General features: G+C 44.0%; 1 protein-coding gene across 1 annotated transcript in view; it reads right to left on the bottom strand.

Moving 5' to 3' along the window:
* LOC116521620 (integrin alpha-D-like) overlaps positions 1–22,931 on the bottom strand; it is a gene marked incomplete at its 5' end in the record, with an annotated part of 48,228 nt that extends 25,297 nt beyond the window's left edge. Inside the window, 14 exon segments of the mRNA XM_032236278.1 lie at positions 7,119–7,272; positions 8,112–8,166; positions 8,169–8,241; positions 9,771–9,973; positions 9,976–10,012; positions 11,673–11,807; positions 13,687–13,820; positions 15,669–15,801; positions 18,224–18,297; positions 19,305–19,456; positions 19,795–19,947; positions 20,386–20,519; positions 22,239–22,369; positions 22,817–22,931. Of these exon segments, the coding sequence (XP_032092169.1) occupies positions 7,119–7,272; positions 8,112–8,166; positions 8,169–8,241; positions 9,771–9,973; positions 9,976–10,012; positions 11,673–11,807; positions 13,687–13,820; positions 15,669–15,801; positions 18,224–18,297; positions 19,305–19,456; positions 19,795–19,947; positions 20,386–20,519; positions 22,239–22,369; positions 22,817–22,931 (1,683 nt within the window).
* Between the last annotated feature and the right edge of the window lie 1,359 nt (positions 22,932–24,290).

Below are 24,290 nucleotides of genomic sequence, written 5' to 3'. Positions count from 1 at the left end.
GTCCTTGGTGTTCTCTGAGCTTGACTGTTTTCTTGCAAATGTTTCATTACCCAACTAAGTAACATAATCAGTGCTAGAAAGGGAGTGAAGTTTGCTTTCTGTTATATACAAGTGGCTTGCTCTGTCAGTGTTGATGGGAGTGATCTTGGTAGTTCATCAGGCTAATGTTTACTATTTGGCTGTTTGTCTAACTTGATAGGTCCTTGATTGGGGTGCTGTTTACTGCTTGATTGCTGGTGTAGTGCTAACCTTGATATTAATCTGCTTAACTGGGTGCTGATTGCTGGAGAAGTAGTATTTTGGTCTTTTTTGCTTCTTTTTTGAACTTTTGGGTTGTCTATTTTGAATAGCATGTAGATATTGTTTATCTCTGTGTGACTGTTGATGTCTGATTTGTTTGAATGACGGGCTTCCAGAAATTCTCTAACTTTTTTGGACTTCTCTAGGATGTTCAGTTTCCCAGTTGAAATTATAGTGGTCTGTGCAATTAAGGAGTTTTCATCATGTCTGCAAGAAAACAGAGACTACCAAGGACTCCAAGCTCAATCCTGAGCTACAATTATTTCTTCTAATGTAATAATAATAATAACTAGTAACCACTGCCAAATCCGGCGAAACAACTGGCCGCTGTGATACAATTTTTATAATAATAATAATAATAATAATAATAATAATAATAATAATAATAATAATAATATTACGAAAATACGTTACGACGTCCTAGGCCCCTGGGTGGGGCCCGACTAGTAACCAATGCCAAATCCGGTGAAACAACTGGCCGCTGTGATACAATTGTATAATAATAATAATAATAATAATAATAATAATAATAATAATAATAATAATAAGCAGCAGACCTGGCCACCACCATCAAGGCCCTGCAGCTTCACGGGTTCTCAGTCAATCTCACCAAGAGCCATCTGAACCCTGCAGGACCTGCAGGATCCAGCACCTTGGAAAGATCATCAATTCCGAAATCTGCCAAGTCTTCCTCACTCAAGAGCGAGTCGACAGCATCTGGACCCTGGTGAGGAGCATCCGCTCGACTGGGCCAGCCTCGATCCTCTCTCTATCACAACTGATGGGGAAGCTGGTGTCTTGCATCGCGGTGGTCCCTTGGGCGCGGCTGCACACGCGAGAACTGCAATGGTTCCTGCTCCCTCTCCAAAGGAAGAAGGCCAGCAACTCCAAACGGGTGGTACAGGTCCCACCAAAGGTCCTCCGCTCCCTCCGGTGGTGGCAGACGGAAGCCCTCCTCAAAGGCACATGCTTCAGGGAGCCAAAGAGGCTGATAATCACCACAGACGCCAGCCTCTTCGACTGGGGTGCTCATCTGGGAACAGCGGTGGTGCAGGGCAGGTGGTCACAGGCGGAGCTCGCCCACAACATCAACTGGCTAGAGCTCCGGGCCGTAAGACTCGCCCTGCGCCACTTCCTCGACCAGGTCAGAGGCCGCGATGTACTGATTCTGACGGACAACATCACTGCCAAAGCCTACATCAACCACCAGGGCGGCACGCGGTCTCTGGCGCTGATGTTGGAAGCAGAGACTCTGGGTCGCTGGGCGGAGAGTCATCTGGCGTCAATACGAGCAGACCACATCTTCGGCGTGGACAACATGACAGCGGACTGGCTCAGCAGAACAACCATCCAGAACTCGGACTGGCATCTGCACCCGAGACTGTTTTACCAGCTGTCTCAGAAGTTCAGCCACCCAGTTGTCGACCTGTTTGCCTCGCCGGCCAACGCCCAACTTCCAAGGTACTTCACCCAGTTCCATTGCCCAGGGGCGGAGGGCACGGATGCTTTAAGATCCCGCTGGCCCCCGGGTCAGCTGTACGCCTTCCCTCCACTCCCTCTGATACCACATGTCATTCGGAAGATTCTGGACGAAGCTGCGGAGGTGCTCCTAGTCGCTCCTCACTGGCCGAGGAGGACTTGGTTTGTCGACCTGATCAGTCTGTCGGTGCCGGTCCCAAGCCCGGATGAGAAAGGAGGAGGGTTGGGGTCAGGTTGGCATCTGGTCCCGTAAAAAAAACCCCGCCAACCCATACAATATGGTGAAAAAAACAAATAAGAATTCCATACTGCATCGGTCGTCGCGCGGATTAACAAGGGCCGCGGCGGATGTTGGGGTCCCTGGACATCCGTCAACAAGTGGGCTACAAGTGGACCAGCCAACAAAACGACAAAAATATAGTGCAGATGAAAACCGTGCCATAATGGCCTGTTACTACAACTCAGAGCCAGAAAAAAGAGGTTATTTAAAGCGAATATATGAATTATGGAAACAACAATATCCAGATTCAAATGTTAGTGAACAACGACTAGCAGATCAAAGGCGATTTATTATACGGAATAAAGTGTTTAGTGAAGTTGAACATGAGGAAATTCAGGCAAATTGCAAAACCCAAAAAACAATATCACAAGCGGAAATAACTGATATTCAAGACACAACTAAAGACATTATAGTAGAACTCCCAGAAGAAGCTCTCGGGGAGGAAATAACATCACCACCACTAGAACCAGTTATCACTGAGCCAACTGATGAACTAACTCAAAAACAAAAAGAATTGAAAGATAAGATCATGGAGCATTTTCTGCTTAATGAGGAAAGGCAACGTTTACCATCACTAAAAACTGTGCCTAAGAAATTTTGGCCCCTATCATGAAAATGGTTAATGCAGTGTTTTCAACAATTGAACCAAGATCCATCTTGGAAACAAACCAGTTAATGTACAGCGCAGCTGTAATAGTCACTAATGAACTAGGCATTAAAATTAAAGTACCTAGTCACACAACAGAAAAAGCATCAAAGCCAAAGTGGAAAATCCGTTTAGAACAAAAATCAAAAACTTAAGGGCAGATGCTAGTAACTTAAAGAACATGCATGAGTAACGGCTTAAAAACAACAAAATCGTAGATCGGCTAATCAGAAGATATAGATTGGATACAAGAAACATCAATGAAGCTGTAGAGATTGTAAAACAGCAGATAACAGCAACAGCTAGAAAAATTGAAAGATATGAGGCACGAATCATCCAATATAAACAAAATCAGCAATTTCGATCAGACCAACGGCTTTTTTATCAAAGTCTTAATGTGAATGGTGACACCAAAAGTGAAAAACCAGAAAAGCAGGCCACAGTTGAATTCTGGAAAGAATTGTGGGAAAATGCAAAGGATTACAACAAGAAAGCAGAGTGGATACATGACTTTGAGAAAAGCATTGGCAACAAACAAATGCAAGTATTAGAAATAACAACTGAGATGGTCAAAAATCGAGTTAAAAAGGTAAAGAATTGGACATCACCTGGAAAGGACCAATTACATGGTTTCTGGCTCAAATATCTAACCAGTTTACATGCAATATTGGCCAGGCAACTGAATGAAATTTTACAAAAGGGCCAAATTGATGAATGGTTGACAACTGGAAAAACATACTTGATTCAGAAAGATGCAACTAAAGGAACAACACCTGAAAACTACAGACCAATAACATGCTTGCCAACAACCTTCAAATTACTCACAGGCATTATTGCAGATAACATGATGGATTATTTGAAAACAAACAACATCTTGCCAGTAGAGCAAAAAGGCAACAAAAGAAGGAGCAGGGGCACAAAAGATCAGCTTCTAATTGATAAAATGATATTAGAAAATTGTAAGAACAGAAAAAACGAACTTGAATATGGTCTGGATTGATTACAAAAAGGCATTTGACTCACTGCCACATAGTTGGATCAGAAAATGCTTAGAAACAACTGGCATTAGCAAAAATATTACATCCTTTACTGAAAAGGCAATGAAACAATGGAGAACTGAGTTGGCAGTAGGGAATGAGATCTACGGAATGGTTAATATCAAGCGAGGGAATTTTCCAGGGTGATTCACTTTCACCTCTTCTCTTCATCATCACAATGATCCCACTATCAGTAATCTTAAAAAAAATGAAATTAGGCTACCAAACAGCCAAAGAAGCTGAAAAAATTTCGCATTTCTATATATGGATGATTTGAAACTCTATGGAAAGTCAGAAATAGAAATCCAATCATTGACAAACACAGTCCGAGTATTCAGCACCGATATTTCAATGCAGTTTGGCATGGAAAAATGCGCCACTGTATCCATAAAAAGGGGCAAAATCACTGCATCTGAGGGAATTGAAATGCCCAATGGCCAACTAATTAAATGCAAAGAAAATGAAGCCTACAAATACTTAGGCATTCTGCAGTTGGATAACATCAAGCATGGAGAAGTAAAAACTATTGTCAGACGAGAGTACACCAACAGAGTTAGGAAAATTTTGAAATCTAAATTGAATGGTGGAAATACAATCAAGGCCATAAATACCTGGGCAATACCAGTTATAAGATACACAGCTGGCATAGTTAACTGGACACAAGCTGATTTGGACCTTTTGGACCGAAAAACCAGGAAACTAATGACAATGCACTACAGTTTACATCCACGTGGTGATACTGATAGACTATACCTGCCACGAAAATCTGGTGGCAGAGGATTATTACAAGTGAAGCAAACAGTTGAAGAAGAAAAACATGCACTGGCTGATTATTTAAAAGAAAGTCAAGAACATCTATTAATCGAAGTAAAGAACAAAAATCTACTGAAGGCCCAACAGACGAAACAAGAATACAGAAAAGATGTGATAAAATCAAGAATGGAGAGTTGGCAGAACAAAGCACTGCATGGTCAATTTCTGGAAAAAATAAAAGATAAAGTGGACAGGGAACAAACTTGGTTATGGTTAAAAACAGGTACATTAAAGAAAGAAACAGAGTCACTAATCCTGGCTGCGCAAGAACAAGCTATCCGCACAAATGCCATTAAGGCCAAAATCGAAAAATCCTCTGATGATGCCAAATGCAGACTTTGCAAAGAAGCTGACGAAACTGTTGATCACATACTCAGCTGCTGTAAAAAAATCGCGCAGACTGATTATAAATTGCGGCACAATTCAGTAGCACAAATGATCCATTGGAATTTGTGCAAAAATTATAATATTAAAACAGCAACAAACTGGTGGGAACATCAGCCTGAAAGAGTCACAGAAAATCAGATGGTCAAGATCTTGTGGGATTTCTGTATACAAACCGACAAAATACTGGCGCATAATACACCAGACATCACACTGGTTGAGAAAAATAGGGTCACAATCATAGACATCGCAATACCAGGTGATAGCAGGGTCGCCGAGAAGGAACATGAAAAAATCGCAAGATACCAGGACTTAAAAATCGAAATTCAACGACTATGGCACAAACCAGCAGTGGTAATTCCAGTGGTAATTGGCACACTGGGTGCTATTCCAAAAGCACTGGAATTACATTTAAAACAGTTAAAAATTGACAAAATCACCATCAGTCAAATGCAAAAAGCCGCACTGCTTGGATCTGCACGCATATTGCGAAAATACGTTACGACGTCCTAGGCCCCTGGGTGGGGCCCGACTAGTAACCAATGCCAAATCCGGCGAAACAACTGGCCGCTGTGATACAATTGTATAATAATAATGAATAATCTGGGGGCACAGAAACCATCTTGCAAACATTCAGCTAAATACAATTGGTGACAGATTATTCCCTTACTGTTACCCAATATCTACAAGAAGGTGAGCCATGCTGTGAGCAAAGAAAATATTAAAATGAGGAAGTTAAATGAAGAGTTAAAAGAAGACATATTGGTAACTGATATTTGTTAGGCCAATTCAGCAACTTTAAGATGTATGGACTTCAACTCCCAGAATTCCATGCCAGTTGGGGAATTTTGGGAGTTGAAGTCCACACATCTTCAAATTGCTAAGGTTGAGAAACGCTGTACTAGATTCTTCAGTGCAGGAGGAAGTGTGTGAGAGGTTTCCTCAGTAAATATGGAGAAATGCTAGAAAAGATGAACCAGCGACATGGTGTTGGAAGCGGGAGGCCAATAAGAGGGCTATATCATGCACTTCTTTACATATTTAAATTAATCAAGAATCTGCCCTGAAGGAGAGAAGGGAAAGGAGAGGAGGAAGGAAGGAAGGAGAGAAAAAAGAGAAGAAAGGGGGTAGGAAGGAGGGAGGGTAGCAGGGAGGGAAGGAAGGAGGGAAGGAAGGAAGGAAGGAAGGAGAGAAGAAAAGGAGGGAAGGAAGGAGGGAATGTAGGAGAGAAGGAAGGGGGGAAGGAAGGAGGAAAGGAAGGGGGAAAGGAAGGAGAGAAGGAGAGAAGAAAGAAGGGAAGGAAGGAAGGAGGGAAGGAGAGAAGGAGAGAAGAAAGGAGGGAGGGAAGGGGGAAGGAGGGAGGGAAGGAAGGAGGGAAGGAAGAAGCGTAGGAGAGAAGAAACGAGGGAAGGAAAGCGGGAGGGAGGGAAGAAGAAGTAGGACCGTTGTAAGATAAGATGGATCTATGGGATGGTAAGAAAGCAATTTTCAAGTATATTGTCAACTGTAGGGAAAAAATTGTTATAATACATATTATTAATAACAGTTATGAGATCATATAATTGTGAATGTATATATGAAATTGATAAAATAAAAAATTAATTAAAAAAAAATCTGCCCTGCATGGGTTTGAAGGATGTGGATTGCTGTAGGACCCCAAAGGATTACAGCATTTCCCATCACCTAGGACAGTGATGGCTAACCATTTTTTCCTCTGGTGCTGAAAGCACACGTACATGTGCTGTTGCGCGCACTCACTTGCCCACACCCATAATGCAATGCTCCTCCCATGCGCCCCACCTCCCTGCACATCCATGTGTGACACCCTGCACTCCCCTCACCCTACATGCATGCACGTGCGACCCGCTGTGCTCGCCTCACAGATGCGTGTGCAACATCCCCCCCATGGCCTCCCATCCCAAAACAGCACTGGGGAGGGGAAAAATCCTCCCTTCTCAAAACAGCGCTGACGGGGGAGGGGAGCCTCACAACTCAAAACAGTGCTGAAGGGGAAATCTCTGGAGATCTGGGAAGGCATGGGCTGCAGAAAATGAGGAGAAAGGTATACGCATGCATCTCCCGCCTGCAGGGTAAACCCCAAAATCAGCTGGCGGTGGGAGGCGTACATGCTGGGCAATGGCTCACGTTCCTACAGAGAGGCTCACTATCACGGACCTAGGAAATCTTGAGTGACTTTCGAAATGGTAAAGCACACTTCTGCCATGCTGGTCACTTTCTCCTGAGATGTTGGCCTCTGTGACTGGAGGACTGAGGTTGGGATGGAAGGTGGGTGGAAGATGATGGAGATCTTTACTTGCAGAACAGGACGAGACCTGGAAGCAATAGGAAAATTGAAGATCATTGTCATTAAAATATTGTGTGTTTAGGAATCAGCATCCTACATGAGCCAGCACAAAGCATCTAAGCCGATGTTTCTCAACCTTGGTGACTTTTAAGGCATCTGGACTTCAACTTCCAGAATTCCCCTGCCTGGCTGTCTTCTTTCAGTTGGAGAATTCTGGAAATTGAAGTCCAGAATTCTTAAAGATAACAAGGTTGAGGAACACTAATCTAAGCTGAGGGTACATCACACAGCCACTGGTTCACTCCCCAATCTCTGAGGAGCATTGTTTTTTTTTACCACGTAGCAACTGACCTCACTGGTGTCAACCTTACTATCCTTACTTCTTCCACTTGTCCCTCCAGCAGCAATGACAGGGTTCAAAAACTGTCTTGCTCCTCCAATTTCATTGTTGTCTTTTGGGATTAGTGAGAAACAATAGATTTGCTAGTTTAGAAAGCCGAGGACCTGGAGATCTCAACTTCTACGGAAGAGACCGAGCCCACAGAACCAGAAGACAGGATACGTGAGAGGTCCTGCCAATGGGAAACTGGTCTAATTTGTAGACCCCCTATTTTTATGAAAAGGTTTACTCCAGTGTGGCCCCACAGCATTATATTCACCAACCCAGCAGTTTATGAGCTGATTGAAATCAGGAACAGGAAGAACTGAAGGAATCCTGAGTCTACGTTTGGAAGACAAGAAAAGTAAACATATATATAAATATAATCTTGCCTTAATATAAACATCTCTATTTACTGAGGGTATGGGCCTGATTAAGCACATTTAAGAAGGCAGGAGAACTAGGAGAAAAATGTCGTCCTTCCTCACCTCATCAACAAAACTCTTCCTTGTTGTCCCACAATGATATCCTTCAGTCCATCCCCGTAAGATCTCTTCCTCCACTGATAGCTTGGCCGAAATAAGAAAACCTTCCAGAAAACTTCAGTCCCTCAATGCGCTGTGGAAAGATCAAGGAAGGTAAGCAAGGAAAAAAATGGGGGTCTCAAATGGCTATTACAATGTGCTGGGATACTGCCTTGTTTGTAAATGCAAGCCAGTTGCCTGGATTGTGACCACATAACCAGGGGAAGGCTGTGACAGTCATAAGTGTGAGGACAGTCATAAGTGTGAGGATAGTCATAAGTAACCTTTTCAGGGCACTCATGGCTTCAAAGGGTGTTAAGCATATTTTCCATCTTGAGTGCACGTGTGTATGTTATTTATAGAGAGCGCGATAGAGATAACAGGTAAATAGAGAGATAGATAATAGAAGATAGCTAGATATCAGCTCGATAGCTAGATAGTTGGCTGGCTGGCTATGAAATATAATAAATCAGATAGATAGATAGATAGATAGATAGATAGATAGATAGATAGATAGATAGATAGATAGATAGATAGACAGACAGACAGACAGACAGACAGACAGACAGACAGACAGACAGACAGACAAATAGAATCATGGATGGATGGATGGATGGATGGATGGATGGATGGATGGATGGATGGGCAGACAGACAGATAGATAGATAGATAGATAATACGTAATAGAGTGAGTGAGGTAGGTAGGCAGGCAGGCAGGCAGACAGACAGACAGACAGACAGACAGATAGACAGATAAACAGATAGATAGATATGGATGGATGGATGGATGGATGGATGGGCAGACAGACAGACAGACAGATGAGAGATAAGATAATATGTAATAGAGGGGAGATGATAGATAGATAGATAGATAGATAGATAGATAGATAGATAGATAGATAGATAGATAGACAGACAGACAGACAGACAGACAGACAGACAGACAGATGGATGGATGGATGGATGGATGGGCAGACAGACAGATAGATAGATAAGATAATACGTAATAGAGTGAGTGAGGTAGGTAGGCAGGCAGGCAGGCAGACAGACAGACAGACAGATAGACAGATAAACAGATAGATAGATATGGATGGATGGATGGGCAGACAGACAGACAGACAGATGAGAGATAAGATAATATGTAATAGAGGGTGAGATGATAGATAGATAGATAGACAGACAGACAGGCAGACAGACAGACAGACAGACAGATAGATGATAGGGATGGATGGATGGATGGATGGATGGATGGATGGGCAGACAGACAGATAGATAGATAAGATAATACGTAATAGAGTGAGTGAGGTAGGTAGGCAGGCAGGCAGGCAGACAGACAGACAGACAGACAGACAGACAGACAAACAGACAGAGAAATGGATGGATGGATGGAATGGAGAGACAGACAGACAGACAGATGAGAGATAAGATAATATGTAATAGAGGGTGAGATGATAGATAGATAGAGAGAGAGAGAGAGAGAGAGATAGGTAGATAGATAGAATCAATATAATAAAAGGATCATCTTTAGATATTCTTCATCAAGGCAGGCTGGTGCAGGATGCAAACCAGCAGTAATGCCGGCAGCAACCCACCCCTGGTCTTCAAGGGACCTCCAAGTCTTGCTTCCAGAGGAAGAGAGGGCCCTTTGGTCAAGCAAAGCCTGAGGGTCAGCTCACCTGAACATAACTGCCGCTCGATGGATGCCCTGTTCCCTGAAAAGATGTACACGGCTCCTGCGTTCTCGTCTTCCAAGGGAGCCCCAATGGCTACATCTGTCCATTTATCCCCAGTGATGTCACCCACTTCTGCAATGCTGGCCCCAAACGACCAAACAGATGTCCTGGCTCTCCTTTCAAAGCGTGTTGCTGTCTGTACAGGAAAAACCTTCATTCTGCAAAACGTAAGAAAATATGCTGGAATTCAGATGGATTTCTCAGAGGGCAAACCCCCCCAATATAGTCTTTGAAAAAATTCCTATTACTTTATACTACTTGTTGTTGTTGCTAGTTGCAAAGTAGTGTCTGACCCATTGCAATCCCATGGACCACGTTCCTCCAGGCTTTCCTGTCCTCTACCATCCCCTGGAGTTCATTTAAGCTCACCCCAACTGCTTCGGTGACTCCATCCAGCCACCTCATTCTCTGTCGTCCCCTTCTTCTTTTGCCCTCCTTCTTTCCCAGCATTAGGCTCTTCTCCAGTGAGTCCTTCTTTCTCATTAGGTGGCCAAAGTATTTGAATTTCCTCTTCAGTTCCCTCTGGCCTTCTAAAGAACAGTCAGGGTGGATATCCTCCATGACTGGCCGGTTGGAATGCCTTCCAGTCCAAGGGACTCACAGGAGTCTTCTCCAGCACCAGAGTTCAAAGGCCTCAATTCTTTGTCGCTCAGCCTTTCTTATGGTCCAACTTTCACATCCATACATTGCAACTGGGAAAACCACAGCCTTGACTATATGCACTTTTGTTGGCAGGGTGATGTCTCTGCTTTTTAGTATGCTGCCTAGATTTGCCATAGCTTTCCTCCCTGGGAGCAAGCGGAAAGCTTGTTCCTACTTCAGTACATTTTACTAAACATCTGTGAACATATTTACATTAGGATACAATTTTATTCCATCGTGGATTGTCATTCCCAAAGAATCCCCAAGGAATTCTGGGACTTGTAGTTTAGTGAAAGTTCTGAACACTGCCTTTCCTTTAGTTGCATAAGCCATTATTACTAGAATTCCCAGAGAGAATAAATGTGCTTCCCAACCCATTTGGGGTCGAGGGCATAAATGGATCCTCAGTATTTCACATCTCTTGACATATACACAGGGGTTTTTTCCCCTCCATCTCTTTCCTTCAAGATAGAACCTCTGTTTAAAACAGTGTTTTCCTCAGAAGCAACAAGTAGAAGATTCCATTGCCAAATTAAAATGTTTATGCCAAGTGTCACACATTTCCAATATTTGTTGCTGTATTGGAGATCAGCCTTCAAAAAATATCAAGAAATATTGGTACTTCTCAACATACCATGGTAAAGGAGCTTGCCCATTAATGGTCATAAGTCGTGGCATTTGAAAAATGGGTTACTCATGTCACCGGCCTGATTTATGACTTTTTTTTTTTTTTGCAGTGGCTGTTAAGCAAGTGCGACAGATGTCAATTGTTTGCCACGGACCAGTTTTGCCAAAAAATCAGAAGAAAATGACAGTTTTTGGCAAAGGTGTGTTAAAGATGGCCATGTGACTAGAGGATGCTACAGAGAGTTGTGAATGCAAGCTGGTTGCTGATCACCCAAATGCAGACCAGAACTTCAGAATCAGGTCACAAATAACCTGGGAAGGTCCATTGAAACTTCAAATAATCATGAGTTGTAAATTGAAGACTAGCTGTAATAAAAGTAACAGTTTTCCTCAATTTTTCCTCCTCCTGATTTACAGTGTACACCTGGCACTTTTGAGCAGATGTTGGAAATTATAGAAACTCTAGAGCTGTCCATCTTCAACTATCGTTTATCCGTGTTTCATAAACCCAGAAGTTTCTTACCTTAAAAAGACAGATGTGAACCCTTCCTCCTGCAGTGGCATCATAGTACATGGGAGCTCCAATCAGAACTAAATCTGTGCTTGTGTCTTGATTGAGGTCCACTGAGCATAGAGTTGCTCCAAAGTAAGAACCAACCTATTGCATCAAATAACCATCTTAATTTCATTCTACTTTAAAAAAAGAAAAATGGATCAAGGCCATTATTTGCATGTTTCATGTTCTAATTGCAGCAGCAGAGATGTTACCGCTGGGTGCAAGAAGTATTAGGTTTTTGAAGAGTCTAATATTTAAGCCTTCAACCATATGTTGTGAAGGATGCGGGCAATAAAGGAAAAAGGTATTTTCAGATATTTAATGCCCCTCTCCTAGTTCTTTGCAATCCTGCAAGATCAACTGTATTAGCGATTGGCAGCTGAACTGATTTGTTTCTGGCAGCTCAACCAAAACCAAAGTGAAGATTTGTTTATCTTTCAGCTATGAAGCCTTCTACAAAGCTGTGAAAAGTTCCTTTTGCCATCAGCAGGAATTCTCACCTCTCTCGAAAGGGATTAACCAGCAGAAGGACCAAAATTTCAATCTGGGGCCTAAAATTAAGTATTTTGTAACCTGGCAGATCCTGGTATTTTGGGATTGCCAGTCCCATCATCTCATCTTTATTGAAATTATGGAACTTTTATATCAACACAGGAGACATGTCAGGAAGATTTATAATAGATTGACAGGTGCACTTCATAATAACATCTGAACATTGTCAGCTGCCTCTGAACTCTGATCCACTCTCAGTCCATTGGGAGGCTGAGGGAGGGAAAAGATGTAAGATTTGAACCTGAAGATATGCGTGTATATACAGGTAGTCCTCGACTTAGTCATTTCTTGAGTGACCATTCAAAGCTATAACTGCACTGAAAAAAGTGACTTATGACTGTTTTTACATTTATGACTGTGGCATCATCTCCATCGTCAGGTCCAAATTGGACATTTGGCAATTTGCCTGTAATTGCAGTGTCCCGGGATCATGTGATTACCTTTTATGATCTTCTAACAGGGAAAAGGTGGGAAGCCTGATTCACTTAGCATCCGTGTTACTAATTTAACAAATGCAGTGTTTGTCCAAAGGTGCTTTTTTCAAGAGGCAACTGGACTTCCTTGTTTTTATTTGAAGATGTTTCGCAAGAAGCTATTATAAATCCTTCCATTCCCCACTGTCCAGTCAGAGATGAAGAAGCTTCTTGGATGAGGAGCGATACCGTGACCCGGCAAAACCGCGGTCCACTAAAGCGCGCCGAATAAAGCGCGTACCTGACGTCATCAGCAGCGCGACAAATAAACTGCGGAGAAAAAAGGGCGCTTTAAAAAGCGCTTTTAAAGCAAGCCGATTCACATAAAGGTAAGGGTTAGGTTTAGGGTTAGGGTTAGGGTTAGGTTAAGGGTTAGGGTTAGGTTTAGGGTTACGTTAAGCATTAGGGTTACGTTTAGGGTTAGGTTAACGGTTAGCGTTAGGTTTAGCGTTAGGTTAAGGGTTAGGTATAGGGTTAGGTTTGGGGTTAGATTAAGGGTTAGGCTTAGGGTTAGGTTAGGGTTAGGTTGGGGGGGTTAGGTTTAGATTTACGCATTCATTTTAAGTTTACCGCTGTTTTCGTCATGCTGTGATGACGTCATGTACGCGCTTTCATCGAGCGGGCTTTAGTCTACCGCGGTTTTGTGGTGGAACCGAGCGATACATCTTCTAAGTAAAACAAAGAAAGCCCATTTGCTTCTTGGAAAAAGCATCTTTGGGACATGATGACTAAGAATCTCCATAGAGAAGCGCAGGGATTCACTTAACAATTGTGGTCAGCCTCGCTTAGCATTGGAAACGTCAGGCTCAATTTTCATCGTAAGTCGAGGGCTATCTGTATGGGACCGTGAACCTTTGCCGAATAGCCCACATTTTTGAGTGATGTTTTTAGGTGGAATCTGATGCCCATCCAGGCTCTCTTCAATTCTTTCGGGGCTCTTTTATCTCCGTTCATACCTGTTCCCCGACTGCCTCCATCTTCAGCCGCCATTCCCTACTCAGGGCTTCATTCTCAAAGTAGACGACTTTGCCGATGTGATTATAGCGAGGAGCTCCCACAACCAGACCATTCCTCCATGGAACCGGACAGGCTGAGAAGAATAGCCTAAAGGGGAAATGAGACAGTAAAGGCTTAGAATAACTTTATTGTCACTTTCAGTGATGAGCTTCCTTTTTTTTTTTTACTACGGGTTTGCTTGTGCACGTGTGTGCGCAAGTGATGCTTTTGCGCATGTGCAGAAGCATCCAGGCAGCTGGGCAGAGCTCCTGCCACTGCTACTACCAGTTCACCCGATCCAGGCCAAACTGGGAGCAACACCATCTGATTACTTTGAATGTACACTAATCGGCATACATTAAAATGCAATTCCGTTGCCTACAGCTCTCAAAGGGTCACACCTCCCAATATACACTACATCAGAGGTGTCAAACTCAATTTCATTGAGGGCCACATCAGGGTTGTGTTGACACATGGGGGCTGGAGTGGGGTGGCCAGGTGGACGTAGCCAGCTCAAGTCATTCGTTCAGGGGGCACCTGTGATGGCCCAAGCATTCTGCCAGTGAAATGGGATCTGATTTCACCTGTGACAGCCTCCTGCAACCCTCTGCCAGCAAAAACTGAGCCCGGGAAGGCCATCTGCAGCACCTCTGAGCTCTGTACTTTGGAGGGCCGCCTGCCCTCCCTCCCTCATTCCTTACCTGTTTTGAAGGAAATGCACCATCTGCACACATGTGCGCAGTGTATGGCGCCTGTGTGACACTCTGCCGAGAGGCTGGAGCATCACATGCGGTGAGTGCGCATGCATGCACAGTGTGCATGCCCATGGTGCATGCCCAGCTCCCGTTGCAGCGTACCGGTTGCAACAGGAGTCGAAACCCACCTGGCATATACCCACATGTATTATATGACATAGAGAAGCAACGTATTCTCTATTCGGATGTATTTATGTATTTAACCAATTTCATTGTATTTATTTTGTACAATGACAATAAGACTATACTATGTATACATGCACATAGCGAGATATAATAAACAAAATAACTCACATGATGATAAAGGACCCTTTGAACTTACAATCAAGCTTGGGACAGGTCCGTGTGTGGAAGATAATTATCTAAAAATGCAGATAAGGTAGTCCTCGATTTACAACCATCGTTTAGTGACTATTTGAAGTTACAATGTCATTGAAAAAAGTGATTTATGACCATTTTTCACACTTGCAGCATTCTCATGGTCACATGATCAAAATTTGGATTCTTGGCAACTGGCATGTACTTACTACATGCCACAGTCATGTAATCACCATTTGTAACCTTCCAGGTGGCTTCCGACAAGCAAAGTCAAGGGGGTGGGGAGGAAAACAGATCTGCTTAAAAACCACCGAGCCGAGGTGGCGCAGTGGTTAAATGCAGCACTGCAGGCTACTGCTAGATCAGCAGTTCAGCGGTTCAAATCTCACCGGCTCAGGGTTGACTCAGCCTTCCATCCTTCCGAGGTGGGTAAAATGAGGACCCAGATTGTTGGGGGCAATATGCTGACTCTCTGTAAACCGCTTAGAGAGGGCTGAAAGCCCTATGAAGCGGTATATAAGTCTACTGCTATTGCTAAAAAAAAAAAAAAACCACATGAGTCGGTTAACTGCTGCAATCATTAAATTAACAACTGTGGCAAAAAAAGTTGTGTGCAATTCTCTTAACAACCACCTTGTTTAGCAACAGATATTCTAGTCCCAATTGTGGCTGCAAATTGAGGATTACCTGTAGTGAACTTGCTTTCTGACACTGAACTAAATGGAAAATTGTCAACTCTGCTAGAAGAAAGCCTTGCATAGTCCAAAATAACAGGCATAAAAGAGTTTAATTATGATAATTTCAGTAGAATTATTGGAAAGAGGGATAGAACATAATGGAGGGTATGAATTCTGGGTGGTATTTCTTACCAAGATAGGAATTACTCATATCTTTGAAGGTGCTGGACATATTAATAAATTTTGGGTCTCGGTTGCTGGTTTGATACAGAAGTAATCCTCCAGACCAATCATAGGCTCCCACAGCTCCAACGACAGGGCCTAGCTAAATCACAGCAAAAAGTTAGAATAGGACTATAGGATCATCATAGTGGGGGGTGGAAATAATGTCGGACCCACCACAACTTGAACCTTTAAACAAAAACGATCCTTGGCTCTATTTCTTGAGAAAGGTATAGTTTATTAGAGATCAAGTGTTTTGCAGTAATGCAAAGCCAGAACTGAAAATTACGTGCCAAAATCCCTAATTCTATTTCGGCAAGATGTTTTAATAACGGTCAGTCTGAGCGCAGTTTGGCATGCAGCCCCCTTCTTCTTCCAGCTGGGTGACCTTGAAGCAGCATCTTGGGGAGGTACAGCCCTTACTTTCGTTTCCCCAAGCGTTCCCAGCTTTATTCCCTCTCCCACAGTTCATGGCAGTCTGTAGCAGCAGAGCACAAGCAAGCATAAGGTAGCAGTAGACAAATGAAAAGAAAAGTTAGTTTTAAGAAAAGATTAAGTTCTCACTGTTGCAGGTTGCTACAAATAGCTCTTAATTTAGACTGGTGGCTTAGCAAATATTTGTTTGGAGCTATGACAGATCCCGCAAAATGGATTTATGACCTGGATTTGAAGTTCTCATATCCAGGTGCGCGCGCGCGCACACACACACACACACACACACACACACACATCCCAATCACATATTTTGGGCAATATATTGCATTTATGACTGTTTTGCAATTTCTTACAGTCAGGTGACTGCAATTTACAATGTTTTTGTCAGAAACCAGTGTTTCTGGCAAAAATCAACCCCACAACAAATACCCCATGAGTTCACTTAACAATTGCTGAGTTTGCTTAAAACCATGGCAAAAAAGGTCGTAAAACAGGTCCAGTCACATGGTGATCCATTTAAGAGAGTTATGATGGGCCCAATGCCACCCTTCCATGGCTAAGACAGGACCTGAACTCTCTCCCTTTTTCTAACTTGATGCTTTAACCCTCTAGGCCTGTGATGGTGAACCTTTTTGATCTTGCGTGCCAAAAGCGCATGAGAGAGACACCCAGCGCGTGCATGCCCACACCCATAGTGCAATATGCATGCGACACCCCCATGCCCCATCCCCTGCGCATGCATGCACAACTCCATATGCTCCCCCTCCCCCTGCACATGTACCCGTGACCAGCCACCTGCATCCTGTTTTGCCTAGCAGGCCTCCCTGAAGCCTCCTGCAACCAAAAACAGGGCACGGAGGTGCGCTGCACCCCTCTCCCGTACTCCCCATATCTCCCCCGCATGCACACAACCGGTTCCACCACAAAACTGTGTTCGACTAAACCGCGCTCGACGAAACCGCATAGCTGACGTCATCAACAGCACGACAACAGCGCGGAGACAGAAGCACGCTGTAAACGCTAAACCTAAAATTGACCCCTAAACCTAAACCTAACTCCCCTAAACCTAATCCTAAACCTAACCCTAAACCTAACCCTAAACCTAACCCTAACCCTTAACCTAACCCTAAACCTAACCCTAAAGCTAACCCTAAACCTAACCCTTACCTTAAGTTGAATCGGCTTGCTTTCAAAGCGCTATTTAAAGCACCCTTCTTTCTCCGTGCTCGCTGTTGTCGCCCTGTTGATGACGTCAGCGACACGATTTAATCAGGCGCGGCTTAGTCGAGCGCGGCTTTGTCGTGCCATGCACACAACTCCCCCGCCCCCTGCGCATGCAAGCATGTCTCCTGCATGCATGCCAGAGACCCAAAAATCAGCTGGCCGGTGGGAGGTGTGCAGGCATGTGTTGTGGAGCTGAGCTGGGACTACCCCTCGCATGCCCGCAGAGAGGGCTCCATGTGCCACCTGTGGCATGTGTGCCATAAGTTTGCCATCACGGCTCTAGACCAAACTGGCTGTAATTTCCCTCCATTGCTGTCTCACATACCTTTTTCCTAGAAAAAAGATGCATTTTATAAGACATTTCTGCAAAGCTAAGCTATCTCTGGTGATTTCAGCAGGATTGTTCAGTCTGGATACTGGTCATTTTGAGCAATGTTCCAATGTAGAATTTATTACTGTAAGATTTCTGGGGGGGGGGGGGGGTTCTTAGAGAAGACAGAGATTGTTATTGAAGGTAGAGAGAGAAATGGCGAGAAAGGGAAAAGTGGGGACAGGACATTCATTGCCCACCATTAAGAGTCTACTAAGATATTGTCTCCAAGAATGCAGTGGGTGGAAGTCCATCAGAGGAAGATCCAGTCTGTAAATAAGGAGGAATTTCCTGACAGTGAAAATAATTAATCAATAGAACATCTTGCCTCCTGGAATTGTGGGTGCTCCATCACTGGAGGTTTTCAAGGAAAAAATTAGACAATCATTTGTTGGGGATGGTATAAAGACACATACTTTTGAAGGAGGACTAAAAGACCTCCAAGGTCTCTTCTAGCTCTATGTTTCTATGATACAGGCAGGGGTCAAAAACTCACCGGGGTCAGCAGGGCGCTCAAACCTTCCTGGGACATTTCCATCTGGAAGGAGCTGCTACTCTGGAACTGGGTGCCTATGGGGAGACACAACGCCAGCAGGCAAGCAGGACAGAATGCCATCAGTAAGGATAGGGTAAAATTGCATATTCTTGCTGTGGCCCTCCAGGGGCCAACGGAGGTGGCAGCAGAGTCAGACAATGAGGGGGTTGGGGTGGAGCATGGGCCAGTCTTGGAGGCTGGGGAAGGCTCTGATGAGGGCTCTGCATCCGAGGCAGAGATGGGGCTGAGGCCATCTGGCAGTGATCAGGTGCCTACGGAGCTAGACAACAGTGAGGCAGAGGAACAGCTGAAGCCTGTTCCCAGTGTGCCCACACGCAGAAGAAAAGAACAACCCAGAAATCAGGGTAGACTTGGAGTAAAATCACTGGTGGAAGGTGATTGCCCCCCCTCCCACATTGGAAATAAAAGAGGAGTGAAAGGGGAGTGGGCTTTTGCACAAAATAATTCGTTCGTTCGGTTGTTAGATTTGTTTCAGGAGTGTGAAGATCTGTCTGTGAATCTCGGAGACTCTGTGCCCAAGTCTTTCCTTGCACAGCATCTCATGGGAAAATATTTACGTGGAAGCTTTCCAAGATAGATAAGGTCTGTAGTCATTAATACTCCTTTGAAAGACTGTTTGCCAGGCCTTGCTGAATGTGAATGAGAGGAATTCACATTCGTTTAATAAAAGGGGTTTTGTCGGGACCAGGACTCTGCCTCGGGCTTTTTGGGGAAGCCCAGGTCAGAACAATTCTTGTTTCAGTCCGTAAAACTGACAGATGTATAATTGAATAAATCAATACAGAGTTTTCAATCTAGGCACAAATGACTAGTTTCAAACCAGAAGCTTGTTCAGACCAGTAATACACAAAAGCGTAAGAAATACATCACAAATGGATCATTCTGCTATTCTCAGAGTTACACCTCCTGCCTTCATTGTTTCAGAAAAAAACTTTGTATAGGAACTTGCCTCAGGAGGGATGCTAGGAAATAGCCAAAAAAATGGACCTGGGATTGTCTCCTTAAAAAGTCCCAAAGTTACCTTCAATTGCAAAGATTTTGTTCTGTAACTGATCCTGGATGCTTTTCAAAGCATTAAAATTATTGACTCTGAAAACGTGCTCATCGTCTGGCTCAGAAGCTATTTCTTTCAGTTCCTGCTGGACTTCGATTGTTGAAAACGCGTCACCAACCTTAACATGGGAAAAGAAGGAAGGGTATTTCAGACACAGTTGTTGCAACTGGCAACCATACAGCGTGGCGGAGAAATGATGTGTACCAAATTCATTCTGGTAATGAGCCCAGGGTTCAGATAATTCCTAAAGCTAATGGTCTGCATATACTGTTGTAATCTAAATTGCAAGGAGCTGTGGATTCAATTTTGGGTAGAAGGTTTGAACCCCAAAGAATGACATCTGCCCAGCTGCCTGTGACTATTTCCAATAAGGATGATGTGGGCCTTTTGGTGGTCAATGTAACTGAAATACAAGACTGATCATATTTGGTCACTGAAACTCCTAAGAAGATTCTCCCCAATGGCATAACGGATGATCCCAGATTGTTCAGCTTCTGGTATCACCTGCCAATACTCAGCAGCATCATTCACCTTGCTTCCATCGGTTATCACAATAAGGATCTTTCTAGCCTCATTCCGGGATCCTTTTTCTGCAATAAATAGTTCCCTCCTTGAGAAGAAACGGGAAGGAAGAATGAACAGTGATTCAGCTACCTAATATTTTTCCAAGAATATTGACCAGTGGAAAGGAGGGTGAGGAAAAGAAAAGAGGGAGGAGGAGGAGGAGGAGGAGGAGGAGAGGAGGAGGAGGAGGAGGAGGAGGGGAAGGAGAACAAGATGAAGGTGGAGGGGAAGAAGAGGAGGAGAAGGAGGAGGAGAAGGAAGGAGAAGAAGAGGAAGAAGAGGAGGAGGAGGAGAAGAAAAAGAAGAGGAGGAGGAGGAGGAGGAGGAGGAGGAGGAGGAGGAGAAGAAGAAGAAGAAGAAGAAGAAGAAGAAGAAGAAGAAGAAGAGAAAAGAAGAAGAAGAAGAAGAGAAGAAGAGAAGAAGAGAAGAAGAAGAAGAAGAAGAAGAATTATTACAGTATTTTAGTGGGAGGGGCAGAACATACACAACTTTGCGGATGCCTGTGGCTGTTTGGTATATCCATGCAGCTGCTTCACTTCCATTATAAGGTGTGCAGCGGTCTTGACTTTTGAAATTAAAATGTTCTCTGAAGTCCCCTGAAAACTGCATGAGAGCAAACTGGTGCAAGAAAAGAAGCATGTGGTTATTATGTTGCAGTCTGCCTGCATGGTGGTATGGAAACATACCGTTTTGCAGCACTTTTCTTTGACTATGGCAGGTCTACCCAGGTCACAAACAAACTTAGTCATCTTCTCCAAATTTAGAATATAAATGGAAGCATAAGAGGATCCTTTGCAGAAGAATTATTATCCCTTCTCGATGCTGAAAGGAAATTGTACTGGGAAATATTGACTGGGCCAATTCAGTACTGCACTGTGCTGTTCTAAGAGACTTATCATCTAAGGCAGTAATGGCGAACCATTTTTTGGATCCCATGCCAAAAGCGGGGGAAGCACAGGGGGGGGCATGCACAAGCATACCACACCCATAAATACTATGCACGCGTGACCAGCAACCCCCACCCCCACTTTTGGCATGTTTTTTTCGCCCCCCCAGACTCCAGAGGCTTTCTAGGAGCCTGGGGGGGGGGGTGAAAACAGCCTCCCCCACACCTCCCCAGATGCCTCTGGAGGCCTCAGGAGCTTCCCTGAAGCCTCCGGAGGGCGAAAAACAGACCTATGGGGAACATGGAAGTTCGGGAATTGTGACTTCCGGTTTGTCTGTAGGGCAGATTTTTGAACTCCTGTGCTTTCAGGAGGCTTCCCTAAAGGCTCTGGAGGGCGTAAAATGGCCCTATGGCCAAACCGGAAGTCCGTTCCCAAACTTCCAGTTTGCCCGTAGGGCCGGTTTTTCATGGAGCCTTCAGGGGCCTTCAGGAGGCTCCCTAAAGGCTCCGGAGGGCACAAAATGGACCTACGAGGAAACGGAAGTTACTTTCGTGCTTCAAGGAAGCCTCCAGAGGGCGAAAAAAACGGCCTCAAAAGAAGACCGGAGTCAGCTGGCCAGAACATGCATGTGCACTGGCCAACTGATAGGGCACACCTCGCATGCCCTGAAAATGGCTCTGTGTGCCACCTGTGCCATAGGTTCGCCATCACGGATCTAAGGCTTTAAAAAATCAAGATAAAATAATATTTCACAATGATTACGAGTAAATGTCATCTTAAACCTGACTGAAGCCCTGCCATTTTTATTATAAAGGTAAAGGTTTCCCTGTCCATTCGTGTCTGGTTCTCATCTCCGTTATTAGCCAAGGGAGCCAGAGTTATCCACTTCCATGGTCATGTGGCCAGCATGCCTATGTTCCGAGACACACAGAACACTGTTACTTTCCCACCGAAGTGGTACCTATTTATCTACTCACATGCTTTCAAACTGCTAGTTGGCAGGCGCTGGAGCAAGGAACAGGAACTCACCCCATCTCCACAGCACTCAGGATTCAAACCTCGGCTGTCAGCTTCCAGCTGACAAGCTCAGCATTATTAACCACTGAGCCATTGTGCCCAATCATATTATAAATGGTATAAATATATCAAATTTTCCCGACTGCTTCCAGAGTAGCAGAGACAATCGCTTCCTGAGCAATAAAGACTCAGAAGGGTTTAGCAGGCTCTTATCACACATCACAGAATAACAGAGTTGGAAAGGGGCTTGGAGTTCTTCTCGTCCACCTCCCCTGTTCAGGCAAGAGGTCTGTATCATTTTGACAAATGGTTATCCAACATCTTCTTTAAAACTTCCAGTATTGGAACATTCAAACTTCTGGAGGCAAGCCACATCAATGGAGAATTTGGCAAGGTGGATCCTCCCCATGGCCCTCTCCCCATGGCCCCTTACCAATGTATCTTTGCCAGAGAGATTCTTGATGAGCTCAGAAACAAATTGCTTCATCTTTTCAAAGTCTTCTTCCCAGATGCTGGAAGAGCCATCAATCAGGAAGGCAATGTCGGTTGGACGGTGGGCGCACTCTGACAGTAGATATATGGAGAGAAGGGCAGACATGTATTTAAAGGACCCATCATGCTATTCCATTCCAGGCCCATTGATAGCAACCTCCATGCCCACCATGGTGTAGTTTAGATAAGGCTTTCATGTAACACTTTTATTAAGAGAAGGAAAGAGCAGACTTAATTGCCTATTAAGTATAAAATCACTACTGATTAACTTTGGCACATTTTGGCTGCTTTGTGTCCCAGGAAGAATCCAAGTCCAGACTTCGCCTTTTTCCTTCCCTCCTTCCCTTCCTTTTCTATCCCTTTCTCTTCCTTCCTCCTTTCCTTCTTCTCATTCCTATCTCCCTCCTTCCTCTTTCCTCCTTCCCTTCTCTTATTCCTTTTCCCTTTCTTTCTATCTCCTTCCTTCTTTCCTTCCTTCCTCTCCCCCTTCCTCCCCTCCCATCTTTTCTCCAGATTTACCTTGCAATGATTCTGGAAAATGTTCCTTTCTTGAAGATTTTTGTCCAACAAAAAGCAGTAGCCATTTACATACATATTTTCCCCACAGGCCCGGTGCACTGTAGGGCCACAGACCTTAAATAAACAGAGATGGAAACCAGAGTTATTTAAGAAGGGAGAGGGGGAGAGGAGGGGGAGAGATGTAGAGGGAGGAAAGGAGAGAGAGGGAGATGGAGGGAAGGGAGGAAGAGGGCAGGGGAGAAAAAGGAAGGGAGAAAGGAGAGAGGGAAGGAAAGGGGCGAGGGGAGGGAGGAGGGAGAGAGAGGAACGGAAGGGAGGAAGAAGGGGGAGGGAGGAGGAAGAAGGAAGGGGAGGGAGAGGGAAGGAGAGGAGGAGGGAGGGGGGAGAGCAGTAAAGATGTTCCCAAGTGGAGCTTGCTCCCTTCCTGGCAATTTATTATCTTGGAACAACAGAAGTTTTCTTCCAGGATGTGAGGTCTTCACAATTTAGCTTACAGCAAAAACCCTCACTTGGGCAATTCCTTTGTGTCTGATGGCATGTTACAGGCAAAGCAGAAGTCAACAAAATACCATGTCAAGCCCTTAATTCATTATCTGAGAAAATACATTAATTCCAATTTTAGCTTTGCCTCCTATTTTGGCATTATGAATAAACTTTTAGGGCTTTTTTGAGGCTTTATAACGCTATGTAATATTAACATCCCTTTCCTTGCCAAAAGGCAACTTAAAAATATACTGTACATACCTACATTCTTGACTAGAATTTTATTATTCTTGACCTGGGTTTAAAACACACTTCTGGGGAAAAAATAAGTGGGGGAGGGCATTTACATTGAGGGAGTCCTATTGGTGGAATATTTTCTATAAAGGACAATAAGTTTTTGCAGCTGTGGATTTTGAAATTTGGGGATACTGGGTAAAATTTTAGCTGGTGGTTGCTTTTAGGTAAGATTTAAAGCCATTACTGCCTCTTTTGTTAGCTGTCTTGATAATATTTATCTTTCAGGGCTCAGGGACAATATTATATCCTTCCTTCCTTCCCTCCCCCCTCCCTCCCTCCCTCCCTCCCTTCCCTCCCCCCTCCCTCCCTCCCCCCCTCCTTCCTTCCTATCAGGCATTGACCACTTCTCCTCCATCAAATAATATAAAACAAGAGTTAAAATCTTCATGCTTCATCTAACTTGAAAAGCTTTGCTGAAAATCTTAACAGTCTTCACAAATTATGGTAATTTCCAGATTAGTTTATCCCCAGCAAATTCTGTCAGCTCTATTTCCAAACAAAGCAAGCAGATACAGCATGTAGTCTAGCTAGCAAAGATATCGCTTGATATTTAAATACCAGCAAACCTAAAAAAAAAAAAGTTACGGCAAAAGAGAGCAAAGGCAGACAGGAAGAGGAAGAAATACAAAAATATCTGTATCTCTTCTCTTCTCTCTCTCTCTTCTCTCTCTCTCTCTCCCCCCTATCTACCATG

Source organism: Thamnophis elegans, chromosome Z (assembly GCF_009769535.1).
Source record: "Thamnophis elegans isolate rThaEle1 chromosome Z, rThaEle1.pri, whole genome shotgun sequence".
NCBI classification, from domain to species: Eukaryota; Metazoa; Chordata; class Lepidosauria; order Squamata; family Colubridae; genus Thamnophis; species Thamnophis elegans.
Note: the sequence above shows the minus strand (reverse complement) of the source record. Positions and strands in the feature narration are given on the sequence as shown.